The 20906-nt window shown below is 39.6% G+C and overlaps 1 protein-coding gene across 12 annotated transcripts in view; it reads right to left on the minus strand.

Annotated features, from left to right (window-relative positions):
* PPIP5K1 (diphosphoinositol pentakisphosphate kinase 1) overlaps positions 1 to 20906 on the minus strand; it is a 148894-nt gene that overhangs the window by 12351 nt on the left and 115637 nt on the right. For 8 of the 12 annotated variants that reach the window (XM_083184079.1, XM_083184080.1, XM_083184082.1 and 5 more), the window contains one exon: positions 7274 to 7336. The exons of the other annotated variants lie outside the window; for them this stretch is intronic. In XM_083184079.1, the coding sequence (XP_083040205.1) occupies positions 7274 to 7336 (63 nt within the window). The remainder of the gene's footprint in view (positions 1 to 7273; positions 7337 to 20906) is intronic. 12 annotated transcript variants of the gene reach the window in all.

The raw sequence follows: 20906 nt of genomic DNA on the forward strand, positions 1-20906 counted from the left end.
TATTGCTCAGTGTATGGCCAGCTTTATACTCGCTCCATGCTGTTTTCTAGGTTTTGCCGCTTTCTGAAAAAATAAGCAGCAATTCATCATCCCTGTATGTCACCTCGTGAGTGTGGATTTAAAACAAACAAGGCTAAAACAAACAAATACATACTGTTCATTACTTAAACTGCAATACATAATGGAGGCAACCATTTTGTTGGCTTAAATATTATTCATGAGATTTCAAGCTGTGTGTGTATTCACTAAAGATCAGCACCTGAGGCATCTAATGACCAGAGGCTAAATATGCTCGGTAGTCTGCATGTTCATGAACATTGCTCCATAGCAAAAATAACTGCCCCCTCTATGGGTAACAGATGTACCTAAGTGATGACCACACACTGAGGCCTATACTGAGAGGTCATCACCATTTTACTAGTCCAATACTATGCACCAATGTACAGCTGTTGTCCGGTCTCATTGAACAAGCCAGCATGTGTGGAGGACTGAGGATAATGTTATATACATGGCTTGTATACACCCCTGTTCTCAGGGGAACTTTTTAAACAACTTTAGTCGTATGCATAATTTTCATTTTCTCTTATATTTGTGTTAGTGATCTGAATTGAGGAGACAGAAAACCCAAGCAGAATGCTATTGGTTATTGCTGAGAGGTGCAATTAGCAGAAACATCCCTCTATTGCATTAGTGAGGAGAAAGCTGCATGAAGATGCATTATCTTAGTCAGACAATGAATGACACCACAGAAACTTTACTTCCAGTTTTCACTCTTACTGGGCCGTTCTCCCGTTACAGATTGCTCAAGCAGATAACCCTTTTATTTCGCAGAGAAATTATGCTGCCAACATCTGTCAGGGGAACCAGTTGCAGTATAAATGGTTAAATGCTCATCCAGATTGATTCTCTTGAACAAAGTATTGTACTTTGAACTACCGGCATTAGCTTTTAAGGAAACAGGAGAGCACAACTAAGATACTGCTGACTAGGAATTCATTGATTGAGTATTGACTTATCCCATGAAGGCAGAATAGGACTATGGCACTCGTTTAAAGTAATGCAATAGTGACTAGAAGATTTGGAACTTGGCAACTCTGCATCATTTGTAAACCAATGGCTACATATGAGAAGGGAGGAGTGCAGGGGTAAGTAACCAGCAAAATTTTTCTATCCATTTTTGACTATAGGGGGGAAATTTAAAAAGATGAGAAATTCAAAAAGTGAGGGATTTTGTCAGTTTTTATTTTAAAGCGGAAATTATATACACTGCAAAACCAGTTTGATTTTGAAGTGTAAATGATTGTCGCTTTAAAAAAATATGGAGATTTCTTACCAAATCTCTCACTTCCTGAATCTCTTATCCTATTAAAATGTCACCCTATGTTTCATATCACACCTGGCCCTTATTCTGGTTCACTTGCAAAGGCAAATTCCTTCTCAAATGGACAAAACCATTAGCACTGCAAGGGGCAGATGTAACATGTGCAGAAAGATTTAGATTAGGAGAACTTTCATTTGAAACTCAACAGTCTTTGTTGAAATGAAGGCAATTCCATGCAAGAAATTGCCAAGAAACTGAACATTTACAACGGTGTGTACTACTTCTTTCAGAGAACAGCACAAACAGGCTCTAACCAGAGTAGAAAGAGAAGTGGGAAGCCCCGATGCACAAGATGACAAGTACATTAGTGTCTCTAGTTTGAGAAACAGATGCCTCACAGGTCCTCAACTGGCAGCTTCATTAAATGGTACTAACAAAACACCAGTGTTAACGTCAAGGATCCTGCCAATTAGCATTTGGGTCCCTCTACACATTTAAGTACAAAATACTTCAAATATTTCTGCAATATTATCTATGATTTTGTGGCAGCTAGTATAGCACTGCATACCAATCATCATAAAGTATGTAATTCTGTAACAGTCTGAAAATTAAATATAGAAGTGAATAACGGTCATTTTCATCCTTGGACACCTGTAAATAATATGAATAGTGGGTTCAGGATTTAGATTAATATAGGATTATAATTTGAACCTTGACTGTTATTAAAACTTCAGATTTTTTCAAATTTTAGAGAAATCTCAAAGGCAAAATAAATGAGCCCTCATTTCCACCTTTCATATTTGTCTTCACTACAGGTGAAATGCTAATTACAGTTTTATTCTGTGTAATTGAACATTTGTCCATGACTCTGAACGAGGAAGACAGACACTGAAAACTGTATTAGGCACTGGAAGCAAATCGCTAGCAGGACTCTTCTATCCTTATAGAGGTTTTATAAAGCTCCACCGGCAGATAAACCAACTACAGCTATCTATGCAGATGATTGCTCTGCCCTCAGTTATAATTGTTGGCAATGATGGTTAAAGTTTAGTGCTAAGCAGTTAGCAAAAACTAACAAAAACTCATGCTACTTGCAAAGATGTTATATTGTTAATGTAGAACATGCACCATAAAACAGAGACACAAATAAACACTATACGCACACAGATACTGTAGATAATGTAGAAACAGGCTTTGTTTTGAGAAACGTAGGCAAATATTGTATTTATGTGTGAGAAAATATATCAAAAATGTTTATTACCTTAAATAAAATGTAGTTTTCTTGTTGTTACCAACCTGTATCTTATCTTAAAAACATGTTGTTAATCAGGGTCTTTATCCCCTGAGCATTGAAGAAAAAAGGTCTCTCCAGGTGAAAAAGTACACCTCCAAAATACAGGGGGGCGGGTAAAAATACACGGCAATTTAGGTCAAAGAAGGGCAACATATTGATGAAAAACCACGAGGGCATTCCCAACACTATTCTATATAGTTTGTTCAGATTTTTTTATCAGTATGTATACAACAGCCCAACTTTCTACTGCAGGAAATGATTAAGTCTATTTTTATATATTCTTGTTTTGAATTTGTGTCTGTTTTAACTAACAGTGGGGCAGATGTATTATAGCGGCGCTTATCGCGCCGCTATAATACTTCCTGCTTCGCCTCATTAGCGAGGCGAAGCAGGAAGGGACATCGACAAGATGTATTAAAATCTTGTCTGCCGAAGCGGGGGAGCGCTAACTTCCCCCTCCGGTGATGTCCCCTCTGCGACATAGTGCATCAGTTTACACTGATGCGCTGTCTCCTTTCCCCCAGCAGGCTGGACTGGGCATGCGCGGGATCTCGCTACTCACGCGAGATTCTTAGCGCAGCCCACAGCAGGGACAGCGCTGTCCCTGTGGTTTAGATAGGGCTTCGGCGATGCTGAATGTTCATACATTCGGCCTGCTATCATTTAGATAGCAGCGCCCCTGTCCTTTACTGCATGCTGGCTCTGTCATACATGGAGGGAGAAGCGGCATCAGTGCACATAACGTACGCTGAAACCCCTTCTCCCCCATACATCTGCCCCATTAATGGAAAAGCAAAAAATCTAAATGTCAAGACACTAAAAAACATTTATGTGTCTGAAAATTTCTGATGAATATCAAAATTATTGTGCTTTTAGTACCTTTTACTTTTGTTTTTTGCTATTTATGCTTATTATATTTTAAGTGCTGGTAACCATAGTGGTCTATGTGTATAGGAAGCAAGGGGACATGTACGCTGATCAGAGCAAAAATAAGAGAGAAGAATGATATACAAGATACAAAGAATATAGATCTATATAGATAAAAAAAAAGTTTGAAATGAAGAAAAACTAAGAAAATGGCTAAAGAAAACAGAATGAAATCTGCAAAGAATACCTGAAAAAGAGAAAGCAGCTTTGAAAAAAATCATGCAATAAATGAATATATCATAGAATCAGTTCCCTCTAAAAAAGAAAACATTTATTGTCACCAGCCTGAACAACTTATTATTGCTCTGCTGTTATTGCATTATCTGACCATTCAAGTGTTGTTAATATATAATTAACGTATGCTGATTATATGATGCAAGATAAGTTTTAACATATGTAGGATTTATTATTATATGTACGGCTTTTTTTTTTTTTTGCAAGATGTTTACTTGAACTTAAATAACACTAGCATTAGGTCTGTTACTTAATAGGCCTACCCTCAAAAACCATTTTATTTTAATAACATTGAATATTTTGCCAGGGGCTATCCAATTATCTCAAATAAGGCAGCGTGTGCCGCATCTTATTAGGGATTAGGTTTCTCTTGCCTCTGGCATGAGAATTTTTTTTTTTTGGGGGGGGGGGGGGGGGGGGGGGCGGTGGTCTTATAGAACTTTATAGTGTCCCCTAGGAAGCTAGGCGTTCAGATCTATACATCACTTACAAGTTTCATTACATGGTGAAATATTTACATAAGTCTGCCCCACATCAAAAAAATAGCTTAGTATAAAAAAACACTGGCAGAAAAAAAAAATGTATGTTAAAGATAACGGTTTTCCATCCGTTTACATAACTTAAAAAGGCAAGCCGCACTAAGTCCTCCCATTAACATAGCCCTGCTTTGAAGAAAAAAAATCATGGTAACTCCCAGCAAGTAAAATCTTCAATTTTTTAACCGCTGCAAGTCCGTTATTGGCCCTAAGTAGCTGTCACATGTACGAACAAAGGTCTCCTATATGGATAGTACCTGACTTGGGGGCTTTCTAACTACCATGCAAATGTGGAGACCTATTGTTTGCTAACCATTGCAAGTTCTTTTTAGATGCCAGGGGTGTGACAGGCACGATAATCTGATTAGATCCCGTACAACCACAGGAAATATCACCGGTCATTAAAATGCCATACACAGGACTCGAACTCCTCACTTCATGCACCACAGTAGAACGATTTGCTGCTGCAAATTCTAACTAATTATACCTGTATATAATATATTATAATAGTTAGTGTAAATGATAAAAACAAATCAGGCGCAAAAATAAAACAATTATAAAAATAACCATCTAATTAATTGATGTATATATGCAGCTCCCAATTGTAATCTGGAGTATTACAAATATTTTAAGAAAAGAATAAGAGAAATCTCCCTCAGAGAGCGCAAGAATTAATTCATTAATAATTTATTATGAATAAGAATTTAATCAGAATAAAATAAAACAACACAATTCTTAAAGGACAAAAGGTAAATATACATATATACATATAATTAAAAACAGCCACTAGTTTCCACCAGAAGTATGCAAATCAATCCGCTTTAAGTTAATTGATAATGGCTTATTAATTCCTTTTAATATCGGCTGGCCAGCACTTGATTTAATGCTTGATAACATGGGATAAGGTACCTTGTATATGCAGTAAAAAAAAAAAAAAAAGAGAGAGTCATCCAATAGTTTGGGACATCAAAAACCAGATTGGTTAGTTCCAACTAATATGTCAGTGTTCACTCTCAAGAGTAGCTGGTGCTTGAATTGTTACTGCTGATATATAGGAGCCGCTGTGCTCCACATAATTGTCCACAGGGCATCAAGGCGACGCGGCCACCACCGGGTTAGTTCAGGATGTCACCTAGATGGATAAGCGCCCACAGCTGTGACTCACCGGGTGCCCTCGCTTGTTCTTTCTGCAGCGGCACTGACGAACCAACTGCCACTGCAGCAAGAGCAAGCGAGGGCACCCGGTGAGTCACAGCTGTGGGCGTTTTGCAGTGATACCATCAATACCGGTGTGCACTAGGGGCACCCGGTCGGTTGTCGGCTTATCCATCTAGGTGACATCCTGAACTGACCCATTGGTGGCCGCGTCCCCTTGATGCCCTGCGGACAATTCTGCGGGGGACAGCGGCTCCTATATATCAGCGGTAACAACTCCAGCACCAGCTACTTGTGAGTGATCACTGACATATTAGTTGGAACTAACCAATCTGGTGGATTTTAATGTCACAAACTATTGGATGACTCTTTTTTCCCCCTTTTTTACTACATATAGAAGGTACCTTATCCCATAATAATCAAACATCAAATCAAGTGCTGGCCAGCCGATATTAAAAGGGATTAATAAGCCATTATCAATTAACTTAAAGAGGACTTATTTGCATAATTCTGGTGGAAACTAGTGGCTGTTTTTAATTATATATATAAATATATATGTATTTTTACCTTTGTCCTTTATGAATTGTATTTTATTTTATTCTGATGAAATTCTTATTCATAAAAAAATAATTAATTATTGTGCTCTCTGAGAGATATTTCTCTTACTCTTTAGTTAGTATAAATGTTTGTAGATAAGCAGATCTATGTATTGTATCACTGCACGGTACTTATAATTACAACTAGCTTCATATAGTTAGAATTACTAGGCTTGTAAACAAAGCAGCAAAAATCTCATGTTTTAGGTGTTTGACTGCTATACAAGAGAGTGGAGTGTTCAAGTTCCTGCAGGGCATGCTGAATAAAAGGTTTATGAAAAAAAAGGAGGATTTAACGGAAATATATTTGACAAAGTGGACACAAATCGCACTTCTATTGTTAGGTCAGAAGGTAGCCATTGCTAGTTTACAACTAAAAACCATCTGTGTTCCTGAACCATTTTTTATGACTAAACTATGTTTTATGACCAACGTAAAAAGAAACTCACCTTTCAAAATCATGCATTTGCCCCAAAAGGAGTTTTCAAATAACGTTTTGTAAAGGTACTAGCAAAAATATATTTTAAAGGGTTATGGTTATATTTAGTTTCAAGGGAAAATTACTGTTTTGTTTTTTTTTAATTTTGCTTTACAATATTTTTTAGCATTTTTATTACACTAATACCGAAACTGGGAATTAACATAACCGTTTTAGGTTGGGCTAATAAAAAAAAACAACATTTTAATAGCCAAATAATAACAATAATAATAGTAATAATTTAGTTCAAATCAGGGATAACATTAACACAATGTATTAGCAGGGTTCCCTCATTTTAAGTAAATATTATTATTATGTCCAGTTTAAGAGATGAAATGAAATTATGGGCTAGGAATTATATTTATTATTATATTAAATGGACTATTTTAAAGGTCTGCGATAAAATTCATGCATTATAATTCCCCATTATATAATTGTGCTTTGTTGGACCTGTTTGTAAGAACAGAATAATTTCGGTACTGCGTAATGTTGGACGATGAGTGAGAGGAAACACGATACGACATAAAAAGAGGAAATTAAGTAATTGAAGAAAAATGATGGAAAAAGAGGAAAGGAAGGATCCACATCACAATATCAGTATGAACAAGAGTTGTCGGAATGGTAACGAATATGTGTATATATATATATATTAAAAAAATAAAAACACGAAACGAAAAAAAAAATGGGGTTAATAGTGTGAGGCAACACTTCAAATTAAAGAAGCGAACGTACCATTAGTCGGATGCTTTGCAAACGACACAGAAAATCGTTTTACAGCTGGCATAGACAACAGTTCTGAGGAAAAAAAAAAAACAAGCATCGGAATTAACATCCTGGTCTTGGGCACTAGGACAGGCACATACAGAGGCACAGGATCCTTGGACATCAGCCTGCAGGCACAGCTTGTGTTACAGCGCAATCAGCATCCATTCGGTGAGCATGATCAGAAGCCACATGCATGTGAAAGCAGAGACTCTGAAGAAATCGGTTCACAGAAGTAGGTTTATAATGCACGTTATAGGCATCGTACCATATGTGCTGCATTAACAATTATAATCAAAATCTGCTTTCTGAGGTATCCTAATAGAAATATTGGAACACAGAACAGAATGTGGACTGAAATGGTTATACCTAGGACATCAAACGTTTTCATATTTCGCATTGAAATTAAATTCACATTTCAACCGTTCAGAGATGTCTAAATGACAGGCTCAATTCAGGTATGAATTCAATTCACAAAGAAGTGAAAACACTGTAAATTATAATTAATATCACCAACAAATAAAAAGGTCAAAATAAATGATAACATTTATTTATTCAATAAACCATATAAAATGCCACACTTCACAATAATAAAAACAACTATTTTACTATTGGCAATTATACTAAAATATCTAAAAGATATTGTTCAAAAACGATAGGGAAATGACCCATAAAAACGACGTCTCCAAAAATAACCAGTACAATAATGATTATTGATGATGCCAAATTATATCTTATATCCAGATCCTTGTTAGCAGTCTCTTTGGCACAAGTGTGTTGTAATAGTGTCCAAAGGGGAGAGCACAGACTGTTCTTTTATTATGTGCACTGGGCTATGCTCCACCTGAAAGGGTAATTTTGTGTATTGTGATAATTTATAGGATTTACTGAATAAATATATATTATAATTAATTTTGACATTAATAATTGTTCTATGCAGACCTTGGTGATTATGCATTTGTTTCCTCACTGAGGTATAATGAATGCGGGGCGGGGGGGGGGGGGGGTGTTTGCGGTGAGCCGCTGACAGTGGGCTATACTTCAAACAGCGCCGATAGCTTGCCGTTAGTATTAAACTCACCCCCTGCACTCGCCGTTTTCACGGCGCCTGTTCCCTGAAGCCAGCCAAAACGACGAGGCGCACCCAAAATACAGAGGGCTTGCTGGATTTGCGGCACACCTCCCCGTTTAAGGGAATTCTAGATATCCTCTGACTGCGAGGATTTCCCTGGAATATACAATACAGCGAGTGGCCGGTGAGAGGGCTGGCGGCGAGGATGGCTTTTTCCTCGATAAAAAAAAAAAAGCCATCCTTGACATACAAACCCCCTCGCCACCGCTACAGTGTTGCCAACTGTGGTGCTGCATTTTTATATTAGTGGTTGTTTAGAATCCTGGTGGTAGTGTAATGTCCCTACACACAGGGGTGAGGAGCAGTGTGCTGAACGATCTAGTTAAGCACAGATCGCACAGCACACAGAGCGGAACCAGCAATGTGTGCTGAGCAATCTGTCACGGACAATATTTTTAATTGAGAGAACACTGGCAGTGACTAGATTTATACTACATGTAGTATAAACCTAGTCAGGCAATAGCGATGCCGCCGCCAGGGGCCATACATAAGGAGAAATACGTGCTTCTTTTCTAAGCGATCTCTTCAGATCGCTGAAATAGGGCTTTAATGGCCCATAAGAACCCATACCTCATTTCTTTTGACATTAATGCACATGGCTAAATTACATGTATCTAAATTTTTGCAAACTTTTTTTTATTATAAATTAATTACACTTAAGTATTTGCTTCTACAATAAAATAAAATAAAATAAGTATTTGCTTCTACAACAACGGAAGTAAATTTTTCTTTCATCCATTTTACACTTTTTTAATCAATTGCTTTTGAAATCAAGAAGAGAAAATATAAAAAAAAAAAAAAGTCTCACACTTGGTCACAATCTTACTACAATATGTATTCTAAGAGCAATAAATGTCTTATCGATGCTGAATGTCCTGCCAGGTGTATGTAGTACAGATGCAGACAAATTTGTCAGTAACCTTCCATAACCAAAGAAACTCCCATATTTTACTTTTAAATTATGTCAATGTGACAAAACCCATTGCCATCCATTTCCATTCAACAGACTATTTTAAATACTAAATTAAATGCAAATAGTATAGATAAAAATTATGTAACTCTTATCCTAATATATTGTCACATCCTTTAGAGGCAATTACTGCAATCAAGCAATTTCTTGGCTCTCAATGGGTCTTCTCCACCTGTCAGCAGGTAGTTTGGCACACTCTTCTAAAACAAAGCACTCCAGCAGTTCAGGTGTGATTGGTTTCTTCTCCAGACTGCATATTCCAGCTCTTTCCATAGATGTTCGATCGTATAGATAAAGCTTAAAGAAGGCCACTTGAAAACAGTCCAATGTGTTGTTTTAAATTTTTGTGTGCATTTAGCAAGGGGATGCGGTCAATATGCCGGCGATCGGAATCCTGATGGACAAAATATAGACGACGGAATCCCAACCGCAGCAATGCCGGCACATTGTCCCGCTATGAGTGTCCACGACACCCATAGAGGGAGAATAAAACAGTGTGCTGAGCGTAGCAGCGAGCCCGCAAGAGGGGGGGGAGGAATCCACGCCCCCTCACCCCCCCTTATCGTCATTTCGGCGGTCAGGATTCCAACCGCCGGAATTTCATACTGAATCCTTAGCCGGGTTTTTTTCGAGTATAAGTCGTCCCGAATATAAGCCAAGGACCCTAATTTTACCTGGAAAAAAACTTATTGACCCGAGTATAAGCCTAGGGTGGGAAATGCAGAGTGCCATATGTGTGATAAGCAAGCAGTGTGACATGTATGTGTGAATGTAGGGAGCACTATGTCATGCTGTATATGTATGTACAGTATGAGGGGATAAGAATCTCACCTGTCCAGCACCTGCTGCAGAAACACACTGCTGCTGCTGGGATCAGACATGGCGTCCCCGGCCTCATGTCAGTGGCAGCGTTCAGGCCGAGTGTCTGCATCACCCCTCTCACCCCCCAGGAACAGGTCACTGTGCTCTGTCACTGAGGGGAAAACACCAGCGCCGCGTCCTGACAGAACATCGCGTCACTTCATTCGACAACACGGCAGCCCTGGACACCAGGAAGTGAGGACAGCAGCAGCGCATGGAAGAGGTGCACTGCCGGCGCACTGTGTCCATATACTTCCGGCAGAGGCGCCTCCATCCTCTTCACCCGTGTATAAGCCGAGGGTGGGATTTTCAGCAAAAAAAATGTGCTGAAAAACTCGGCTTATACACGAGTATATACGGTAGGTATGTTATTTACTTTGAAAGCTTCATTTTTGTCTGTAAACATATAGCTGATGTTATTTGCCAAAAAGCTCCAGCTGTGACTCCTATCAAAAGGACATTCTTCCAGAAGCATAGTGGCAATTTTAGCTTGCCCTTTTTATTCCCTAAAAAAAAAGCGCATTCCTCCTTGGTTTTCTTCCATGCAATCAGACGCTGACGTCCCTTGACCTTCGAGTTTAGCTTGAATCTCTGTGAAATTTTCCTTGGCTATTTCAACTATTATTACTATACGTCTATAATCCAGTATCGATTAACCTCTTGCAGTCACATCCAGGGAGGTTGGCTACTCTACCATGTGCTAGAAGCTTAATTTGCAACTGTAGTCATAGGAACATCAAGCTGCTTGTAGACAGTCGCTTTTACCTTTAAAATGCTTCTCTGCCATTTTATTTCTGATCTTCTTTGGTTCATATTCAGTGTGGTGAGGACAATGATGCCAAACAGCAGAATTACTCATTTTCTCTATTTAATAGTGTCTGATTAGAAGAGTGATTCCATAAAGCAATTACAGGAGGTATGTCTGCATGGTTGGAACATTTTCCTACACTGACTATACCTATGTTGGGAAAGGCTCTATTATTTTCCTATCAAGTTCTTAAAGCCAGTATGTACAATGAACTTGTGTATTATCACGGCGCCCATCGCGTCGCATCGCATATCACTAATTAAGGTATGCGATGGGACCAGATTTCAGCCTTTCCCCGGGATGAGTGTACAATTTTAATATCGCGTCGCATCGCATGCCATTATAATGGCATGCAATGCCATGCGACGCGATTTCCATGTTAAATGCCCACCCAGACCCGATTTTTAATTGTATCTCCACCCTGATGGCTAATGACTATGTTAAATGCCCCCCATTGTTAACGCCACCCCACTATCAACGCCAACCCAAAGCATGGCGAGCGCAGCAAGCCCGAGAGGGGCGGCGGTACCTGTCCTCCGACCTTTTCATACCCCCACTATCCACATCCGCGTGGAGTTGATTTTATATAGTGTGGCGAGCGCAGCGAGCCACCGAGCCCAAAGCATGGCGAGCACAGCAAGCCCCACGCATTACGCGTCCCCTCGCCACGCTTCGGGCTCGGTGGCTCGCCACACTATATAAAATCAACTGCGCTGCGCTCGCCACGCTTCGGGTTGGTGTTGATAGTGGGGTGGCGTTAAAAATGGGGGGGCATTTTACATAGTCATTACCCATCAGGGTGTGTGTACAATCTAAAATCGGGTCGGGGGGGGGGGGGGGGGCATTTAACATAGGAATCAGGCATCTGGGTGCCTGTACAATTAAAAAATCGGGTACAATCGCGTCGCATCGCATGCGATGCAACGCGATTTTGTGGTTGTACAATGCCCTGCGATGGAAATCGGGGCGCCGTGATAATACACAAGAACCATGAACTTTTTTGAATATTTACCGCAACACATATTTGTCTCCAGTTCAGCATTTCCGTATGGGAAGCTCTGATACACATGAAAGCTCTGATACACATGAATGCCAGAAATGTCACCAGGCAAATGCAGATACCTACTACGGTCTGTGGGCTTGCACTGTCTGTGGGCTTGCACCGTCACCTCATTAAAGGTTATGCAGAGGCCAAATTGGAAAGCAAAAAAACTGCTATTAGAATTCAAATTCAGTATCAGAGATAGTACACAAACTGTTCATGTTTTGAAACCTTGTTTCATGCACAAATAAAATAGGTTTGTGTGTACTGTATTTTATGTGTTCGATGTGTTTGTACAACATAAATGCAAGATACCTCAAAATACATAACTAAAATATAAAAATAACTCAGAAATACAGAATATTCCGTTATCCAAAATTCTTCTGGTCCGGAGCATTTTGGATAAAGGATACTTAACCTGTATATTGAAATATCATTATAAACCAATTACTTAAAATATTTCTGAGATACCAACACATCTGTCCAGCCTATATTAGAATACTTTTATAACACTAATCTATGGGCCTAATTCGTACCTGATTTTGTTCTCAAAATGGGAAATCCATGTGCACTGCAGGTGGGGCAAAGAGTTAGATTTGGTGAGTTATTTTGTTTCTGTGCAGGGTAAACATGGTCTGCCTTATTTTTTACACTGCAATTTAGATTTCAGTTTTATCATACACCAGTCAAATCTAACTCTCTGCACATACTACTTTTGTACCTGCAGTGCACATGGTTTTGACTATTTTGAAAACAAATTTGCTGTGCGATCAAGTCTGAATTAGGCCCTATGTCTTTTTACAGTACATTTGCTTTCATCTACAACATCCTAATGCGTGGTCAAATTGGTCCTCAAGTTTTACCAACAGTTCATGTTTTCCAGACCACTGTTGTCGGTTAGGAATTACTGCAGCACGTTTGAAAATGTGACAGTAATGAGTACACCTGTGCACCAGCTAGGTGGTCTGGAAAACATGGACTGGTGGTAAATCTCGAGGACAAGTTTGGGAACCCTTGTCCTAAAGGCATGCAGGTATCTAATTGTAGGACTTAATTGAAGCATGCAATTTTGTTAGCCAAAACATACATATGACTAGCCTTCCTCTTTCAAAACTTGGTTGAAAACATTTGATTTAAAAGCAAGATTACAGTGTATTAAATAATTGTTTGATATAGAGTTGCAGCTATTTATCTGCATTGACTGTGCCTGCAGCCATCATCATCAGTTCACAGGGTGTATCTGGGTTTGAGAACTTGCAAGTCATGTTCCTCCAGTCATCTTTATTGACAATCATGGTTACAAAGTGCATCAACACGAACATTCCATACCGCTGCCAACCATCACCATTGCATATATAATTATAAGTAAAAAAAGCTGCGTGCTGTATTTATGACCAAATGTGAATAAGGTGAAGAAGTTGTATTCAGGCTTGTGGGCAAGTATATAACTGGCATGCAGGAAAGTCAAACTGCTCTCTAATGAATTCATTTTCACTTCTGTTATAATTAAATCAACCTTATAATGCTTTAATGTGCCCATTTTGTATTACAAATATTTATTCTTGATACTATGTAGTAAAATGGAAGGTGTAGATAAGAAATTGGGATGATAACCCATTAAGAATGAACCCAACATGCACCACTTCGTAGGATAAGATATCTATGCATTAATTGGACACCCCTCTGCTGCCAGACCTTGCAGTATCGGTCTGGTAAAATGCAGATAGGACAAAAACGGTTCCTTTTTTCATAAAACCGGTTTAATTGCAATAGTTTAAATACATAAACTTTAGAGAACATTCAATCCTCATGTAAAAATGAGATGCTCCTGGGCAAAAGCCTCAGATCATGCTATAGTGGGGGCCACTTAAAGGTATTCATGAATGAGCACTCATATAGGGTAAATCAGATAAAATGAAAAACATTTTTCTATTAAAATTCCATTATGTATAAAAAAAAAGGTGCAAATAAATAAAAATTGTAAAGATGAGCAGAGTAGAATGGTTTATATGATTATCTTATGTGAACACCAATTTCAAAATTTCACATTGTTCCCTTTCTAGGAGTAATTAGATTAAGGAGAATGATATGGATTATCTTTCAGAAGCCACTGTGTGTGTTATAAGGTTTTAACTAATGTTAGTCTCAGTCTACATAGCTCATACAGAATAGAATATGTAGGGTGACATTTAATGAGATGCAACAATTTCATTTGTGCAATTTTTTTCTGACAAAAACGGCAGAAATCGCACGTTTTTCCGAAATTGCATATTTAATGATTTGCGAAAAACGGCAAAAACTGCAGATTTCTTTCTGAAGGTGCGATTTTTAGTAACACCGGAACTTACATCAAGATGTTTTCCCATTATAAAGTATACAAATCGCATATTTAATGAGATGTGAAATCAGGAATTAGTTACAAAAAGTCACCACACATGCATGCAGACCGGGTTCAGACAGGCGAATTTGCATGGCCCTGTCTTAATAGATGTGTAAAAGTAAAAAAAAAAATTTAAATGGCGTGAGGTCCCCCCTCCTGAGCATAACCAGCCCCAGGCTCATTGAGCCGGACCTGGTTTCAAAATACGGAGGACCCCCAGATTTGTTGTCCCCCGTATTTTTGGAACCAGGTCCGGCTCAATGAGCCGGAGCTGGTTATTGCTCACGCCATTTTTTTTCTTTTTTTTTTTAACACAAATTCCCACATTCGCACATTTTCATGACTAAAAATCGCACATTTTCATGACTAAAAAAAAAAAAATCGCACATTATCGTACTTTTTTGCCCGGAACATGCAGCTCATTAAATATGCAGCTCATAAAATATGCAGCTCATTAAATATGCAGCTCATTAAATATGCGAATTCGCAGCAAAAAAAGCGATTTTAAAAAGTGGGATATTGGGCGATTTTGGAAAGTGACTAAAAAACTCTCATCCCATTAAATGTCAATCGTAGGCTCATATACTATATTCAGATATATAATCTATTCAATAGAGCACATGGAGTTATTTTAAGTGAACAATTGATAGTATTTATTTTTATTTGTTTTCTAATAGTCTAGTTTCTCACTGCCATAGCCAAATGGTCACTTTTCTAATCTCACCTTCTCAATCTATCTGCTGCCTTTGACAATGCCGACCACCAGCTTTTCAGCCTAGATAATTCTGACCTCTCCTTGACCATTTATTCTCGGTGTCTACTATACCACCTCACACCCTCTTTCTCTACCTGTCAGCATTCTCCAACAGACTGTCCTTGGACCTCTACTCCGCTCATTTTAAGTCCGCCCTTGGAAAATTCATTAGTGTCATAGGTCTAAAAACATGCTAAGACTAGTATAAAAATGTACCCTGGACAGCTCCTCAGTCCTTGCTCTGGTCTTTTATCATGCCTTTCTGCCATAATATCCCTAAGGATTAGCGTTTTCTGAACATAAACGTGAAAAACTGAAAATCTTCCCCCTGCCTCTCTGGGCCTGATTCAGAACTGTTCACTAAGCTGAGTATATGCGAAGCCTAATGAACAGGTCAGCGTTGCCCCCCACCACATCCCCTCGCTAGCGTGCGCGGGGATGTGTACAAGAACACAGTCTGAACTGGACTTTTATTTCTGCCGAAGATGGCTTAAAAGGGAGCAGGTGCTGTGGTCATGTGATGTCAGCCACCCGCCCTAAGCAGGCATCGACCCACCTGCGTTCCCTGGGGAATGCACAGCATTTTCATAAAATGCTGGGTGTTAACCCTGCAGCCACCCTCTGCGTTCGCAAAGGGGGTCTGCACTTGTAGATATTTGCACGTGTGTATTCGTAGACCCTCACAAATGGAAAAAGAATTTGGCCCCTGTACAATGGGGTCTGAATTAGGCCTTTATTTGTTGATTACAACTACTTTTCCTGGCCATCCCAGCAAGTCACTACCTGGGTGCAGATATCAATGGCGCTCCAGAGGACTTTCCACCCAGAATGTGAGTGTACAGTGCATATTCTGGGACATATCAACCATATGAGTACCACCCCCACCCCCCCCCCCCTATGTTACTGCTGCTGTCAAACAAATGCTTTAAAGAACAATTATGAAATTATTTTAAATTTTTAACATCTAATGTTGATGCAAACAATGGAAATCCATTCACACATATTCTCTTATAACTGTAAGACATTGAAAATGTTCTACAGTAGCCATGCTTCTCTCCATAGCACGTGCATTTTTAGAGCTGAACACCCCCTCCCCAACATTTAAAAGCTTTATTTTAAATGTAAACCCTTTAACAGAACAAGGTTTTGTAAAGTACAAAACTGCAATATACAGCTGGATTTACGCTGATCTCCAACGGTCCTTACACACACGGTGATCTTGCCCAACATGTATGGACAACGATGATGGGGAATTATCGCTCATTGCATACACACTGAGTGATTTTTGGGCTCTTCTGAGTGATTTTCCCGGGGGTGGATGACTTTCCATAGCAGAACTCTATGGAAATCCATCCACCCCATCAGACATCAGCAGATGAGCCCCGGCCACTGGCAATGATGCGGGAGCATACATCAGCGCTCACCTTAAGGGCTATTTCACTCAGACGGTTTTGAACATAAGGTAAAAAGCCAGACAAACGGCAAGCACGAGGGCTGATTCAATAGCTCCGATAATATTGGAGCCTACTAAATAATCACCTATAGCTTATTATGCGATATACCAATAAAGCTGCACACAGAATATAGGCATGATGCATACCATTTCCAACAGCAGAACCTGTTTGTGCATCCTATTACGCTTATTTTTAAATAAGATGCATTTTGAAGGTAATAGCTACAAATAGCACACACTATAGAATCCAAACAGCAGAGTGTGTGTGTGTGTGTGTGTGAGAAAGGTGCCATTGCTCCCTGTACTTCACTGACACGGCCCTGCAGCCGCCCATTTCCTTGGATAGATCCAGCTGCTTCCGTGTTCGCCGGGCCGTGTGAAAGGACCTGATCAGCTGTATTATTCATTACAATCCCAGCACGGGAAAAAGCCATCCTAGAGTTTGACGTGTTGGTCAATCCGGGCTAGCGTAAAAGGGGCCTCATAGTTTATGCAGGTCCTGCAAACACTCCGCAGTAGGAGGAATAGTGAAATGCATTCAGATCAACTGTTCCAGATCATTCATTTTTGGGGTTGTCCTCAAAAGTAATCTATCTATAAAATATACTGCACATGTTACATTGTAATCTGAAGCTGTATCATAAGCAAAGACATTGCTTCTTTGTAAGGTTGCTTTTAGGTCCGTTTGGAGAGATAACTGAACAGCATGCTGCTCCATCAGGAATTTATTTGTACCTACAGATGAAGCCACACTCATCCATCGTGCCAGCGCGCCTAGGCGAAAGTTTTTGCTTACTGGATTGTCCCCTATCAGTACAGTACACAGTGACAACTGTAATTTTACCATGATGTATACTGTGCACACAAATGGAGAATGAGATGCTCAGTACAATACAAGCTCTAGCAAATGGGCCGTGTAATGTACAGTACTCAGGTGGAGCGTCCTGCAGTTCCCCTAGGCGATGCAACCTACTGTACTGTAATCATAATCGATGGCATGGGATCACTCTTTACATAGCCTCCAGAACATGGTCTCGGTCACCAGGTGTCGTAGGCTAGTTAGTCTCCATGCTTGGAAGGAAAGGGTTTTTTATTTATTTTAATTGAAACATTAATGAAACGTATATTTAATATAACTATGCACACACAAAAAAAAAACCTGTTTCCATGCGTTTCAATACGAACAATCCACAGCATCCTGTAGTACTGACCTCTTTCAACATTTGAGTGTCAAAATAGGTGTAAAAATTGGCAAGCAAACATTTTTATAAACCGCGTAATGAGATGCACGTTTATTCAATAGTATTTTCAGAGAAAAATATCTAACATACTGAATTACATACAGTAAAGTAGTTCTTGTGCTACAGCACTTCACGCATGCGCAATGTGTATTCTTTTGCTATAGCGTTGCATTAGACATCTCAATACATACGCAGTGGTGATTTTAAAAAGTCATCTGGTGGATGATCGCTGGTATTGCACTCAGCTGGCAATGCCATACGCCAAGCTGTGAATCTGATTGCGACTAGGCGCGTGCACTGTGGCGAGTTGGCAGGACAAACGCCATAGGCAGGCTAGATGAGCATGGCACCATCTGTAGGACAATTCAACACTAGAAAAGTGACTGTTTTCCAACAGCAACATGGAAGTGGATACATGCTGGTTTCCCATGGAAGTAGTACATTCACTACAGTTTTAACTCTGGGAAGCAACAAAATATTTTCCGAGGATCTCCCAATAAAATGAAATATATATTTTATACATTTGCCATTTATTCGGTCTCTTTCATTATTGTTGTTTTGCCAACAAACCTCAACTAATAAAGAAAATCAGTTTGTGTATAACATCTGTGTGACAGCTGGTGGCAAATAACACGAAGACCATGGTTAAGGTCCACTAGACTGCAAGGTCAACCTCAATTTGCTGTGATAAATCTATACGTTATTTGCCATATATTGTTTGTTTTGTTCATTCATTTATTTCACTAGCATTGTTTTATAGTGCATTTTATACGGACATCAAAATGCACATAACTGTAGTACAATTCGACTAGTAGTGGATATTTTAATGTGTTCAAATCTACTGTCATATGAACGTGATGCCCTTTACTAACTATCTTTAGAACCAGAACATTATATTACACACAAAGGCCCTTTGATCAGCCAAACCCTGACTGAAGTTCAACTACTGTAGGCACGGCCATAATACTGTGGATAAATGTAATGACAATGCACATAACGCGGTGCAAACGCTGCTCCTGTCTCACATATTATTGTTGCAAAGCAGGAAGTGCTTTCTGTAGAATGTATGCAGAGATGGTGTGCAGAACTGGGCGTATAAGCCACACACTTTGCAAATAGTTCTGAACCACACAGTATGTCATTTTAGTTGTCCACACATGTGCGATTAAAGCAGTGAGGTAAGAAAATAAAAGTGTAAGCAAACGTTATTGACAACTTTGCATTCGCTTCTGAAACACTTCCTGCTTCCTGTACAAGAGGAGAAGCAGGTATCAGCCTCTACTACTAGAGAACTGGGCACAGGAGAAATAGCGCTATGGTAAATGCCCTTTCTTTATAGTAATACTGGCGTCTTCTAGCACAGTCTTAAGTATGCAGGTATACGCTGCCCTGCCAGAGTGAAATTCCGCCCCTTGCAAGCCTGTGAATTGCTGGGCTTGCAAAAATTAGATTGGCAATTAGCTGCAAATACATTCCCAAGCCATCTAATGATTTTTTTCCAGTGTGTGCCGTCTCTGTACAGCTCAGCACTTACTCGGCAGCTGCAATAGAATCGGTTGGATTGTGGCTGGAGATGACGTCACACGCCTTCCCCAAAATGCCTGGCCACACCTGCGTTTTCCTTGACACTCCCAGAAAATGGATGGTTACAACCCACAAAGGCTTCCTGTCCATCAGGCCAGCAATCAGAAAACAAGCAGGATTTTATCGCAGGATAGCCTAGTGTATGCATAGTACGGACCATACGCATGCACAACCTAAATCAATAGTCTCCCGGCCTGTGAATTTGCAGCCATGCAATCAGGTCTGAATTAGGCCCTATGTATTTTTTTATAGGTTGAGGTCTGCTAACAAGCAATAATGAAATCATGTCACTGGATCAAAACTATGGCAGATCCCAGTCATAACTTATGTCAAAAACTGTATATCAAGTATTACTAACATGTAGGGATTTCCCTGATTCCCCCAACACAGGCAGTAGAACATGGAATTGCCCCAGTACCCTCCAGATGTATGGGACCTTTAACTGTAATCCTAAAGCCCCTATGCAATCCAATATACATCCAATTTCCCTTGAGCCACCCGGGATCCTCAGCATGCGATTCTGAAACTGGCAATTCATTGCGTTTACTAAGAACTCTGCCCACTGAAGAGGCTGTAGCATAAAAGCCAGTAACATTGTGATGATTCCCCAAAATCTATTGTGCATGAAGTAGTTTTTAATTATTGTTGATACATTGTATATCTTATATCTTTTAGTGTGTGTGTGTGTGTGTGTATATGTTTTAATAAATTGTATTTTTGTGTTCACCTTTGAGCGCCCCACGTCTTTTTCCATTATGCGATCCCCGCTCCCTGCCCCTGGAAGGGAGTCCGACCTGGCGATCTTACGCACAGCACGTATGATCTCTGGGTCCAATGTGATGCGCACGGTACCAGGAATCGGAAGTCAGACACATGCTATCTCTCGTCCCAATCCGAAGAAATCAGGTGAAATCTGACCCAAATTGCATAGTGTATGAAGGGCCTTTTCAAAAACACAGCTAGATAAATACATTATAGAGAAAGTACAATATGCCAAGGTTCCCAAGATGCAGTACAGACCCCACATCATGTCATGCTGCATTTGAAAGTACTAGCAGAAATTTAAGAAGTCATGGAACAATTATCTTGTTTCATAATTTGACATTACTTCCATGAGCTATTAACTTTCCACTTAACCACTTGAATTGGCTACATGCTGGAATAGCTCCTCCCACTTCAAAGTTACCTACACACGTACAAACAGTGTTTGGTTGTGTGGAAGGAGCAAGTGCTGAAATGAACATTTGAATATTCTGATTGGGCAAAAATTATCATGATCTCTTCTTTATAGAGTGCCACGAGGTATCCAGAGCATGGGTAAACAATACAATGAATCAATAATACATAGAAAAATTAGAAAAAGTTATGCAACCACATG

The sequence above is a fragment of the Crinia signifera genome, chromosome 4, assembly GCF_055691185.1.
Source record: "Crinia signifera chromosome 4, ASM5569118v1, whole genome shotgun sequence".
In the NCBI taxonomy this organism is placed as follows: domain Eukaryota; kingdom Metazoa; phylum Chordata; class Amphibia; order Anura; family Myobatrachidae; genus Crinia; species Crinia signifera.